General features: G+C 32.4%; 3 protein-coding genes across 4 annotated transcripts in view; 1 reads left to right on the top strand and 2 right to left on the bottom strand.

Annotated features, from left to right (window-relative positions):
* Positions 1-1,231: 1,231 nt before the first annotated feature.
* Positions 1,232-2,145, bottom strand: LOC130891367 (uncharacterized). Of its 2 annotated transcripts, XM_057796029.1 has the most exons (3): positions 2,040-2,145; positions 1,740-1,986; positions 1,232-1,655 (listed from the first exon to the last, which is right to left on the bottom strand). In XM_057796029.1, exons 1-3 carry the CDS (start codon positions 2,124-2,126, stop codon positions 1,249-1,251), a joined length of 741 nt encoding a protein of 246 aa, XP_057652012.1. In that variant the 5' UTR covers positions 2,127-2,145; the 3' UTR covers positions 1,232-1,248. The 2 variants fall into 2 exon arrangements, with proteins under 2 accessions (XP_057652012.1, XP_057652011.1); XM_057796028.1 differs by having other exon boundaries at positions 1,232-1,986.
* A 2,935-nt stretch (positions 2,146-5,080) lies between these two features.
* On the bottom strand, positions 5,081-9,341 carry LOC130891240 (general vesicular transport factor p115). Its single transcript, XM_057795855.1, has 6 exons — positions 9,082-9,341; positions 8,078-9,029; positions 7,569-7,952; positions 6,645-6,859; positions 6,158-6,592; positions 5,081-5,527 (listed from the first exon to the last, which is right to left on the bottom strand). Exons 1-6 carry the CDS (start codon positions 9,157-9,159, stop codon positions 5,174-5,176), a joined length of 2,418 nt encoding a protein of 805 aa, XP_057651838.1. The 5' UTR covers positions 9,160-9,341; the 3' UTR covers positions 5,081-5,173.
* Positions 9,342-10,549: 1,208 nt separating this feature from the next.
* LOC130891320 (uncharacterized) overlaps positions 10,550-12,828 on the top strand; it is a 58,451-nt gene continuing 56,172 nt past the window's right edge. The window contains exon 1 of the mRNA XM_057795958.1: positions 10,550-10,828. The gene's annotated coding sequence lies outside the window, so the exon portion shown is untranslated. The remainder of the gene's footprint in view (positions 10,829-12,828) is intronic.

Raw genomic sequence — 12,828 nt, 5'->3', positions numbered from 1 at the left:
TCGACAGTCAAATATTCGATTTTGGTTGTTCAGGAGGCTTTCCGGGTTCTGAAATGAGTATGACTTGCGCTAATTCCCATCGCGGAATGTAATTGAGGCTTAGAATAGCATTTAAAACAAAAGTAATTTCATTTCGATATATTGATCATATTTTATTACAGATTGGACCTCGGCTCTATTGAATTTTTTCATAAGTAAGCTCATTTGTAAAGGTGAATCTAAAAACTATTCTCCAGGTGGTTTGCAAATAGTGTAGCTTCATGGGTCCAGTCCATTCCGAATTTTTGACATTTCTGAGTATCTCTTTCAGTTCCCTAGTAAAGTCACATTTGTCTTTAGACAATTTTGTGTTTTCCCAGCGACGTCTACAATTTTTTTAAAAGATTTTTCCTCGAACGGCGGTTTATAGGTCTTTGATTGTATTGACTTGCTTTTATTCGGGAGCTGCTTCCTCATTTAAGTGTTTAACAGCCTCAGTTAAGTGTTACTTATACTTGTATACCTCAGGTTACCAAAAACAGGAGAATGATCTGACCACAGATCATTACTTGATTAGGTTTTAAGGTATTTACTGGAAATATTTTCAGTCACACTGATATCAACCAAGTAGGGGATTTTATTTGTCTATTGGTCAGTCTTTTGGCTCTCCTGTGGACATCTGCTGATACAGAAGTCGTCTAAACGAATTTATTAGAAGAAATTACAAAAGGAATTCGAAAAAACGTTACATATAACCGATGTTTCGTTTTAAACTTTTTCGACATCGTTGCCAGACCTCTGTAGCTGTTAGATTTTATATTTTTAATGAATTCTCTTCCTCTAGGCGTGATAAGTCTAGCGACTCACTCCCTAACCCTAATATTTAGAGAAAATTTTGATTTTTTCAAATAGTTCGAGCCACCAAATTAGAAGTATACATAATATACAAAAAAAAATGTTATAAATTAGGTTTCAGTTGTAATAAACTGGGTTAGAAACTTGGTTTTCACGTAAAAACAAAATCAGTTGCTAAACCCATATAGGATTTCACGTTGGGCCCCGTATAGGCCCAAACTTGGGCTAAGTGGGACTCTGGGATGATAACTAGATAAACCCAAACCTAGCTTGGGCTATTATTGGTTTGCCGAGGCCGGGTGTCCCAGTTTTGGCCCAAGCTAAGTTCAAGTCTGGGGGCTCCTACATGGGAATGAGTCTATCATAGGTTTATTACAAAATAATAAATAAAACTGTCGAATCGAATTTATTTAATCATTTAATTTTGCTTTTTAATATTTTTCTTTTAGATTTTCTGTCGTATATTTGTCCTAACTTATAAAACCTACAAAAATTCTCGACGCTTATTTTCGCCCCGATGAGATCTTTAGATCCAACTAAGCAAGCTTGTTTCGGTTCCAAAAATAAGTTTTTAAAACCACCACAAGCGAAAGTAACGTACCCGTTTTCTTCATTAACCATAATACATTTGATATTATCGAATATATGTTTCAAACTGTTCATATCTGTTTGTATGGTCGTCAAATTGTTCGAAATGTTTGTACTGAACAGTCCAAAGTTTGTCGAAAGTTGAGAGAAGTTGCTTTGTAGAATAGTGATTTTTCTCCCGGCGTTTTCGCGTATATTTTTATTACAAATTACATTTTTTCTTCTGGAATATTCTGAAAAAGATCTACGAAGAATAACGGGTAAGGAATTGAGTGTAGTTTCAGGAAAGAATGGATCTAATATTTTACATTGTTCACCTATTGTTTCGTTAGTATCTTCTTCAACGTTTTCTATCATTCTTTCCATATCTTTCACCCTTTCTGTCTCCTTTATATAAAGTTGGTTTAAAGTACTGATCAAAGTATCCAATTTTTCCAAAGAAGGTTGCAAATCCCTTTGGATTTTCTCTTTATCTATGTAAAAGTTCTGAAATTCCGTTGGGGTGATTGGAATATTACATTGAACTGCACTGTTTTTGGTATCAGTGACATTTTCTAAAAGATCCTATGAATACTTTTATTAATGAACGTTTATTAGGGAAAATATTTTTCATATACCTGCGACGATATACAGCAAAAAAAGAGGCGAAACACTTTATACAAACAACTAGTTTCCCGTTTTTCTTTTAAACGAATACTTGACATCTTGCGTCATAATTTTGACATATATAACCAGTTGAAACTATCAAACAACATAATACGAATCGTCTAGAAACAAAAATATAAAAAGGAAAACACGCGTGTCATAAATATGAATTTACATTTTCGCGCGTAATTTGTTGGACGCCATATTGCATTGTGGTTGCAACGTTAAATTTTTTTCTAATAAGAAGCTAAATCAAATTCAGAGTACTAATTAGAAACAACACGAGTTTGATAATGTTTCACAAACGTACCTAATCACGAATCATCCGTCAACTGTCAATTGACTTTCACTGATCAGTTCGAGTTGATTTGACAGGATCGTTCGGTTGTCAGATAACGTGAAAAGGTGATACGTACAAATTATAGTTAAAACGTACATCTCAAGAGTCATGGGTTCGCAATATGGCGGCTTGGTGAACACATGCAAATTAAAGAGATATTGTTTTGTCGAGAGCCCGAGTTTGTAAAGTATTTTTAGAAGGGTGAGAGTTAACCGAATATGAATCTGGTGGAAAAAGGCCTTCAGCTACATGAAGCGATGAAAAGATCTACAGAATCCAATAAAAACCAGATCTATGCCCTCTTGACTTTTTCATTTTTCCTAAATTAAAAACTGTCCCAATTTTCAAATATTCGAAAAAATTTAATCGTTTCTGTTGTCTTTCCAAAGGAATTAATTTGAATAAGACATAAATCAATTTTAAATCAACTACAATCAAATTAATCAGTTTCATTACTTTATTTCTACACCTCGTATATAAAACATTATTTTTGTTTCGTCTTATTATTTCTCAATATATATATTCTTTTCTCACACTTTCCAGACTGTAGTTTTGCTTTTACCATTATACCAATTATATTAAATAACATACAAGAGATCAAATAACATGGTTTCACTTTTTGGAATTTTAATTTGGAATGTTCACTATAATAAATATGACATAACCGCGATGCTGGTTGCATACCTAGTAGATCCCAGAGTACGTACTGTACCCCAGAGTACTAGGCAACCACTAGAAAAAAACGAAAAAAAGAGGAATATGATCTAATGATAAAAAGAAGAAGAAAACGTAATTCTTCACTTTAATAACCCATAGATTCCATTGGTAAATTTTTTTTAATTATCGAGATATTTTGTTTTGAATAATTTCGTTCAAAACTAAGTAATATACAACAGATATATCGGCAGCATGTCTAAAATAAAATAAATTCATGGCGAAAATAAATAAACTCGTCTAAGTAAGTAAATAGCAGGTTTTTTACGTCGAATCAACTAAAAGCTTCGTTATTAACAATTTATTGTTTATATTCTTCATTTTTTTTAATTATTAATACTTATTCTAGCTTTTTCTAAATAAATGAATAGATGTTGTTTCTTATCACACAATATTCAATTGTGATAATAAAGAGATTTTATTGATTGATTTTATCTAAAATATGTCAAATGGACAATTAAAACTGTTCTGTATTACTTTAACGTACTTAATTTTGTAATAAACTCAACAATTTGTGATGAATCGGAAATTTGCTATCAACATAGCATTGTGAATTATGTTCAACCAAAGGCATAACATTTTTTAATAGAAGTATTAATTGTCCTGTCAGTCCATAAACTTTTAATTACCAGATCTAGCACCATGTGACTTGTTTCATTCAAAATACAGAAAAAAATGCAAAGATCAAAACTTTTCAACACTATTGGTACCATAAATTATTAACCAAGGTTGAAGGTTGTTCACTCAATTTATGTAAACTTCATATTTTGTTTTTAATAAAGTAATTAATTGTATTTTTTAATTATACCTTGTATATATCTTAAATTATAAATTGTTAATTGATGTTCCATCTCCACTTCTTTTACAAAAGTAATAATTTAGAGGAAATGAAAGAGTATTGTCAATTTTAATTTCCTGGGTTGTATTCGCCCTCTATTAATCCTATAGGGCCTTCCCAAAATTGCAGAACCCTTCAGTGTTTGTTGACTTTGTAATAAGGCTCTTTCTCAAGGTTAAATCTTCAGGTTTTCTTTTGGCTGTTATAGTTGATGTATATCGTAGCTCCTTCTGCAGTCCCAGCTAACCGTCTACTCAGTTGCAAAACTTCTACAGTCCTAGCTACCCCTGTACTTAGCTGCGGTACTTTTGCCGCTTGAAGGGGTTTCCCTGTACTATAGCTTAATATGTTTCTTATTTTCTACAGCACCTTAGGAACCTGTCAACAGTTGACATCAAGCTTCTCCAGTCTACTAATATGAGTAAATGAGGAAGCATTGTCAGTTCTAATTGGGTAATCCCTTTGTTCGCCTTCTCAACTCCAAAGAGCCTCTTCATAACCTTTTTTTATGTTTTTTAATAGAACAGTTGATGTAGACCTACTAGAGTTTTAGCTTACTGCAATACTTCAGCCACCTAAAGGGATAATCTATGAAGGTTTTGACCTATATCTCGTCAATGCTTCCGGTTTCTTTCCTTTTTCTACAGCTCTATATCTTGATTCCTACTGCACCTTCTGTCAGCAGATAACTTGTTATCTATACATACAGGATCCGGAGCAAGTACACCACCTTTTCGCTAGCCAGTTTGCCATTTTTATCGGTTCACTAAGTAACATTCCAGAATCTTCTTTTTTTGTTGTTTCCTTCCCTTTAGTAAAGTGTGTTGTATCTCCTTTCACTTCATACACTAACAGATGACAGAGATAATTTTGCTCAATTTTTTTTCAACGTTATTCATTCTAAATAGAAAGTTTTGCGGGAAATTGAGGTTGGAAACTGGAAAATGTCGGAAAATAATGTAGAAAAACCGAAATAGATAATGAAAATAGCATCCAGAAATTGTGAAAAAAATAATAAAAATTCCAGGAGCATAAATTCCTTTTATTTCATCAAACAAATCTTATTTCTTTAATTTTAGACGATTCGTAGAGGAATTTACTGATCCAAATTACATAAAGCATTTCTCGAATAAATATATTACCATAAGAAATATAACAACGTCGGTATTCGCAATATACAAACAATTCCATTAAAAAATTATAAATGGAGATCATCAGGATTCGTTTTCCAAATCGATCGAATTAGTTTCAGAATCGTCTTCAATAGTTTCCCCCAATTCCCTTAAACGTTGTTTAAACGTATTCAATTTCAAATCCTGATCTGTCAATAACGTCAACAGATCGTCCTGGTCCTTTCTTATACATTGTAGTTCTTCTTCTTTTTCGCGATTAATTTCTTCAAGGATTTTTATTTTTTCCAGTAAATCCTTATTGGGGTTAGATGTAGGGGATATTTCGTTAGATTCTAGGGTTGTTTTATTGTTTGGGTTTACAGCTATTTGTGCTTTCAAAAGCGTATTTTGGTCTATTAGTTGTGTGTTGTTTTCTTCGAGTTCTTTAATTTGTGCCTAAAAATTAAAATTAAAAAAAAATGACACTTTCACATCGACATGTATATATAAATATAATGTTATTACAAAAACTTGCCTGAATTATTTATATCTAATCGTCTCGTAAATATAATTAATCATGGCAACACAGCATAACGTTATTTTGTGGTAACTGGTATTTTTATATAACAGAGTTGCCAATTTTATTGAAAAGTTGTTTTATTAAAGAAATGTAAAGGAAACGATCTCTAAATTTTATTTAAAGCAGAAGGTTTTATAAGATTTTAGTCCAAGAATGACAATAAAAACTAAATTATAAAATTTTGTCAATTTTTTTTTATTAAAAACAAATTCGACTGAATCTATATCTAATATTCTCTGAAATATTTCTAATCAGGGCAAGACAGCATAATGTTATTTAGTGGTAACTAGTCATTTAGACCGAGAAACTGTGAATTCATTAAGGTTAGATTATATTACAACGTTGTCAAGTTATAATTTTAATTACCATATAAATGAATAGTAATTTTTTTCGTGAAATATAATCGAAACTGTGATTAGATATTTTTACATCAAACAATTTCAATGTTATTGATACAACAATAGATTATTTCAAAAAAGAATGAAATTTCGTTACTCAAAACTTACCTCCAACTCTTGATTCCTCCTCTGCAAACTCTCGACGGTTTTTTTACTTTCCTGCAATTTCTTATCCTGATCTCTAATTAATTCTTTGTACTGTAACAAGAGGGCGTTTTCGTGTTCGTTCAAACTTAATTCCGATATACCATTCGACAAATCTCTCTGTATACCCAAACCTTGTATTATAACCCCTTCGAGGGTTTTCAACAATTTACAAAATTCGAATTCTAGTAGCAACTCGCTGGAATGTTTGGCTTTGATTTGTGGCTGTTTCGACGCCTTGGCGTAAACTTCGTGTCTTGTAACTTCGGATAATTTTTTACAATAAGTGTCTATCCCCACTCGTTTTTCAACTAACTGACTCAGATTTTCTTTCGAATAATTAGCCACGGAATTATCGTTATATACGACACACAAACCCATCAAAAAGGCGCACAAACCCTTAAAAGAAATAATTTCAATGTGATTCAGTGTGATTATTAATTTTAATTACTTGCAAAAGTTCTTCATTATTGTCAAACTCGCTGGCGGAAGTCTGAGCTGTCAAATATGCCATCGATCCCGGTACATTCAGAAATACTTTGACAGCTTCCGGGGAATGCGCCATCCATTGTGATAACAACATTAGTATCCCCAATTTGGCTTGCAATTTACTTGTATGTTGAAGATAAACGGCACATTGGTGAAGTAAACTGACCGGTTGGGATCCTGAAAATAATTTTTTTCCAAAATACACCTCCAGATTAAAAGCTTTATAAGAAAAACTACCAAGGAACTAAAATGAAACAGTAGTAAATTCAATGTTACAACAAAATTTAGAAAAAAATACAAAAAATAAGTTCTGGGGAAAAAATTTATAGAAAAGTGACCTACAAGGATTGTTAGAGCTAAATACGGAAAAACCAGAACCATTTAGGTGGAATACTTTGTAAAGCGACTTTGAATCCTTATTTACTACCATCAAATTTTTGTTATTTAGTTTCAAAGTGGTTGTACCTTTCAGGAATGTCAAATACTATCACTACCAACTGTACCATCATCAAATCATACCAAATGATAATTGAATTGAGTTTAAAAATGTGACAGAAGCTTTCTTTTAGCAAAAAATAAAATTCTAGACAATTTTTGACCTAAATATAAAGAAAGCAGATCCATTTTCAACAGTCGGATGTAATTTTACAACCATTACAGAAATTAATTCCAGATTCGTTATTAAACATGGTCAGATCATCTCAAATCATGATGAATGTTTCAGAAGGTCACTACTAGCAATAACATTGGATTATATTACTCTTTTTAATTTTAGATGATATTTAATGAAAAGTAGAGCAAAATAAATTACAAAAAATTGATATTTGATTGAGATCCAATCAGTAATTTCATTTTAAAACCATTCAAAACATAAAATTAACCTCACCTAAACTAGTAGCTAGTAATACCCTCAACAACTGCTCCTTTTGTGCAGGATTCTCAATCAGACAATGAGATAAAGCTACGGCAGAGAACCAATTACTTAAATAGTCCGTGCTGAATAAACCGCTACATAACAGCTGTCCCATACTAAGGTTAGAAGCACCGGTATTACTGGGCAGTAGAGTTTGTACAACCAATTCTTGTCCGATTTCATTTTTGAACAAAAAGCATTCAAAACAATACAAAACAGCACATCTGAGAGCGAACGGTTGCTTTTCATTAACCATCGACATTAATAACACCACCATAGCCGGTCGAGGTGGATTTGAAGGCGCCAATACGTTTGCAAAGTAATCCTGATTGGTTAGGTTGCCTCTTATCACCTCAGCTGTGAACAGAGTTATTCTAGAATAGTAAAATTTTATTTTAAACTGGAAAAATAGTGAGATTTGCATGTCTAAAAAGGACTTCTACCAAAAACAAATAATAATATAAAATTTTTCTAATACTTACCTACAGCATTTATTGTTTCAGTCAGAATATCAGCAGGTACTCCACTTGCCATCAATATATTGCACAAAGCCTCCAATAAATTGTTATTTCTCATAGTTTTCTGACAAGCTGTTATAATCTGGGAGGAATTATTAGGAGACACGACCGTTCGAATTAATTGCAACACACAAAGAAAATTTGACACTTTCTGAGGACTCCAACCGACTTCTTCTAAATTAGGCGGTAGTTCAAACATAGGCGCGACTTTTTGTAAATAAGAACCTTCCTGGAAGAAATTTATGTTACTGTTGTTGTTTTTTAGTAAATTCAACATGAGTAAGAGGCAGTCTTCTACTACAATATCTCCATCAGTCCAACCTTCATGCTTTATTATATCGAATAATCTATCGAATGCATTTTCGAAAGCTACAATTTTTTGTATATTGGCATTAGATTTAGTTAAATCGATCAGTAAGAGAAGTGCGTCGTTTCTTACAACTTCACGATTTTCTAGAAGCAAATCCATTAATTTGGAAACACCCATTGGACTAACTAGTATTATATCTTGTACATCTTTCGGTCGACAGCGTACTAAAGACGTTAGTAACCTTATAGCTGGCCACCTTACTCGAAAATCGTAATCTTCCAAAAAACTTAATACCAACGTGACATTTTCGTGATTTTTCAAAAACATTTCAGTAAACTGTTCGCCTACATTAACTTGCATGTTTCTATTATTTTCTGTTTCTTCCTCAAACGTTTCTTTCGAAGTAATATTACATAAAGTATCCAAGCAATATCCTATTATTTCACAATCGCTACGATCCAGTTCTAATACTTGTCTTAATATATCCATTCCTTGCGCGCCCACTTCCACTCTATATTTCTTCGAAAGTGCTCTAAGAGCTCTACAAGCATCTCGTCTATCTTCTAATAACGTTGATGTACTAACTCTACTGACTAACTTGTCAACCTGAAATATTTATGATTAAAAACATATTTAGTTCCAATAATTAAATTGTTACTATTTCTGCTCCTGTCGGTTGATTTTCGGGCGTTGATGTACCCAACACCGACTTTAAACCACTTTTAAAATATTCCATTTTTATACTTAAAAATCTACAATCATACTGGTGATATTTTCATTTCAAATTGATAATACAAATAAATACATCACTTATTTTACGTATCCAACAACATATGTGACAATGTCAATATTAAAATTTGAAAGACGTCAATGTCAGATGACGTTTCCGAAATTTCAAAGAACCAACACATTTCAACTAATATTAAATACATAGACAAATTATTACTTGAGAGGTTCATCCAAGACATAGATATAGTAATACTAGACAGTTAATTATATATAATTTCTGTGTTGAAAAGTTGTGCCAATTTAGAAAGAAACAGCCTCTGGTCTAAAGAAGAGCTTTCTTTGTTCAACTGTGCAGTGATTGGTAAAAGAGATAAGCGAGTAGAGAAATACGACTTACTTTGTCTATGTTCCTGGAAAACATAAAATTAGAATTTCTTTTACTAGCTTTGTTCGCGTTTGAGTTCCTTAACCTGTTCTGTCATTAGATTCATGCGCAGTTTGAAATTGTGCACTCTCGAGATTTGAAATTCTGTGTTCGTGGAGCGGAGATAACTAATTCCGAACGTGTTCTGAATACGTCCAATGTATCCGGCGCGTGCGCATTCTTTCTACTTGCCATTTTTGTGATATTTACCACGACCTAACTTCTAACCTATGCGTTTTTCTAAGTACTTCTCGGTAGTTGATTTTGTACTTACAAATATCAAGAATAAATTTGGATTATTCAGTACGGTGGATATCATATACATTTTATTCTCTTAGCTAGATTGAATGTCAAAATAAACGTTCATAAACCGTTCGTGGAGGAATGCATGTTCCGAACATATTCTGAACAAAACATACGCTTTTGAAACGATCAGAAGATATACAGAATTCATTCGGAATATGTTCAAATTAACTATCGCCAATAAAGCTAAGATAATAAGAATAAAATATCTTGTTTTTAATAATTACAAAAACTTTTTTAATTGTTAATCGGGCTGTTGACTTATCTGCCTCCCCCTAGAAACAGTCCTGTGTACGTCATTGAATTTAATAGAAGTTCAAATAATTTTGAAAAATTCCTAGCAATATTCAAGGGTAAGTTTTATTAAAATGTCAAGAAAAGGGCGTTATTGAACTTTTACAAATACAAATACAACAATAGTAGACTTTTATTGTAAAAGTTGAATATAAAAGTCAAAATAAACGTTTTATTTTTAAATGTTTTGAAATAGAAAATGTTTTTTAAATGGTTAAATTGTCACGAAATATTCTTTTTGATTTCAAGGGTATTTAATACAAAAAAGTATAGAAAATGGAGATCATTTCATATAAATGTTGAAGTAATATTTGTTTTTCAATAAATTTACGACTCTAGTCGAATTTTGTCGGACTAAAAACTTAAGAGGTCGGACAGTAACCAAGAGAGACACACACTATACACAGAGTATCTACCTATTTGTATACACCATTCCACTGTTTTGTATTTTGTTTCTTTAGTATCGCAGTGTCAATTGAGTGGTCGAGATCACGAATGTGTCGCGGCAGGTCCGTGTTTCGAGCGTGAATCTAGTACAGGTGAAATTTGATCAAAAATAAGCACCAATTAATCGTCGTTTTTTCCGCGAGTTTTTGTGGTTTCTTCAGAGATTGATATTTAATTTGAAAAGATCGGTGTTTACATTCTACTTAGAGTAAGTATTAGATATATAGATTAATGCGGTCAGTCAGTTTTTCATATACCAAGCTGTAAAAAAAGTAAATATTGATATGTATCTATATAAATTAGTTAATATAATTAAATATCAAATACTAAACTCGAATTAAGGTGAAGAGTGAAGATTATATAGAGAAAAGTTTATATATATACAAGGTTTTTCAATATATATTACGAACCAACTATTATAAATTTCGAAAAAAATTATATTTAGGATAACCTTATTATTTTACCCTGTACGTATGTTGACATAGGTCAAACTACAGTTCTACGGCGGTTTACGTAGCAGAACAGTTAATGAGGAAAATGCTATTAATCAATAACTAACCAAGCATTTAAAATCTAATTATTAAAAATTTCTAAAATTCCAAGGTCAAGTTAAAACTTTGAGACATTTCTATATTTTGTTAGATCATTTGGAAATATACTTAAACAGTTACCCACATTTATTGATATAACAAATTCATTTCGAATCCACAAATTATCGTAAAGTATTTAAATTCATCCAAATCGACTTCAGTAGTAACTAGTAAGTTAGCACTTCTTCTTTTTTTCTTCTTGGTGTCTTGACTGTTAATCGTGGGCCATAATCATCCCAGGATGTTGAGAAGGAACGTCAGCTCGTCGAATCTTATTTTGGAGGCGTTGGTAGATCAGCTTAATGGTTCAAATATCCTCTTCTTTTTTAAAGGTACTCTTCTAGTTGGGTCCTATTAAATGTTTCTTACTTCTAAACAAATTTCCACACAATAATCTTGCTAATCTTTACGAATTAGCAAGTTAGACCCTTCCTTGGTGTCTCCACTGCTAATCGTGGGCTATAATCGTCCAGGGGTGTTGTGATGGAACGTCAGATCATCGAATTTTCATTTGGTAGATCAGCTAAGTCTTCAAGTATCAAGGAAGATTCACAGCTTGCTTCGAGTTGATGTTTTATTGAGCTTGGAGTTTCTTTTGATGATCCTTGAATGTATCCTAATGCTATGGAAGCGTATATGATTGCGGTAAGGACGGTATTGAAGATGTATAGCTTGGTATTCAGTATTTAGTTTTGGTTGTAAGTCTAAGAGCAAAATTGTCTCGCTCCAAACAAGAAAACTATTAATTGCAAATATTTGAAATATTTCAAATTACATTCAAAATTCGTGTTTATATTTAGACGTGATGTTAGTCACTGAAGTATAAAATTCCTTCTCGACGGCTTATAAGATCCAGGTAGAAACATCACGGGGGAAATACTTATAAATCTAAATTAAGTTGTTGGGGTTAACGCAATCGTGGAATGATTGGATCAATACCTCGCGTTTTTTAGGAAGGTCTTTGATTTTCGTTTACAAAACTTTATGTCCTTTTGCTATTACATCTACAGAGCATTTTTTATAAGTAATTACTCAATTTAAACTGGTTAAAAATGAGGTTCTAGCTCTATGAAAATATAATTGCTTTACATTTTTAAAACAATTTTCTCTTTGTGTATTAACATCGTACTAAAGATATCTTACATAGTCGTTTAAAATTATTATTTGAGATCTATAAAAGTTGTCGAATAGAGCCTCAAATTGATCTAAGCAACTCCAACGTGGAAAATCAGTGGTTAGGCAAAGGACAATTACAAAAACCCGTTGCAAAGATTCGAGCGGAAATTTTGTTGTGTGTCTGGTGGAATTATGAAGATTTAGTGTACCGAAATCATTCCAGATGGTCGAGCTATCAATATATGGTGAAAAGTTGATGGTTTAGTTCAACACAACGTCAGATTTGTATCCCAAGTAGGAAACCCTTCAGGACACGCGCCGTTTTGTCTTTTACAGCTTCAACAGACTCAAATCAAGAAGTAGAAGTCGCACGGTGCAATATCCGGTGAGTAAAGTGGTTGGTCTAACACTGGGATGTCGCAAATTACTAGAAACCTTTTGACTACAAGTGCGGATTCTTCATCAATGTGCTCAACCTCTTCGTGAAAGTCAGCTCTGCGGC

This window comes from Diorhabda carinulata, chromosome 3 (genome assembly GCF_026250575.1).
Source record: "Diorhabda carinulata isolate Delta chromosome 3, icDioCari1.1, whole genome shotgun sequence".
Classification (NCBI taxonomy): domain Eukaryota; kingdom Metazoa; phylum Arthropoda; class Insecta; order Coleoptera; family Chrysomelidae; genus Diorhabda; species Diorhabda carinulata.
Note: the sequence above shows the minus strand (reverse complement) of the source record. Positions and strands in the feature narration are given on the sequence as shown.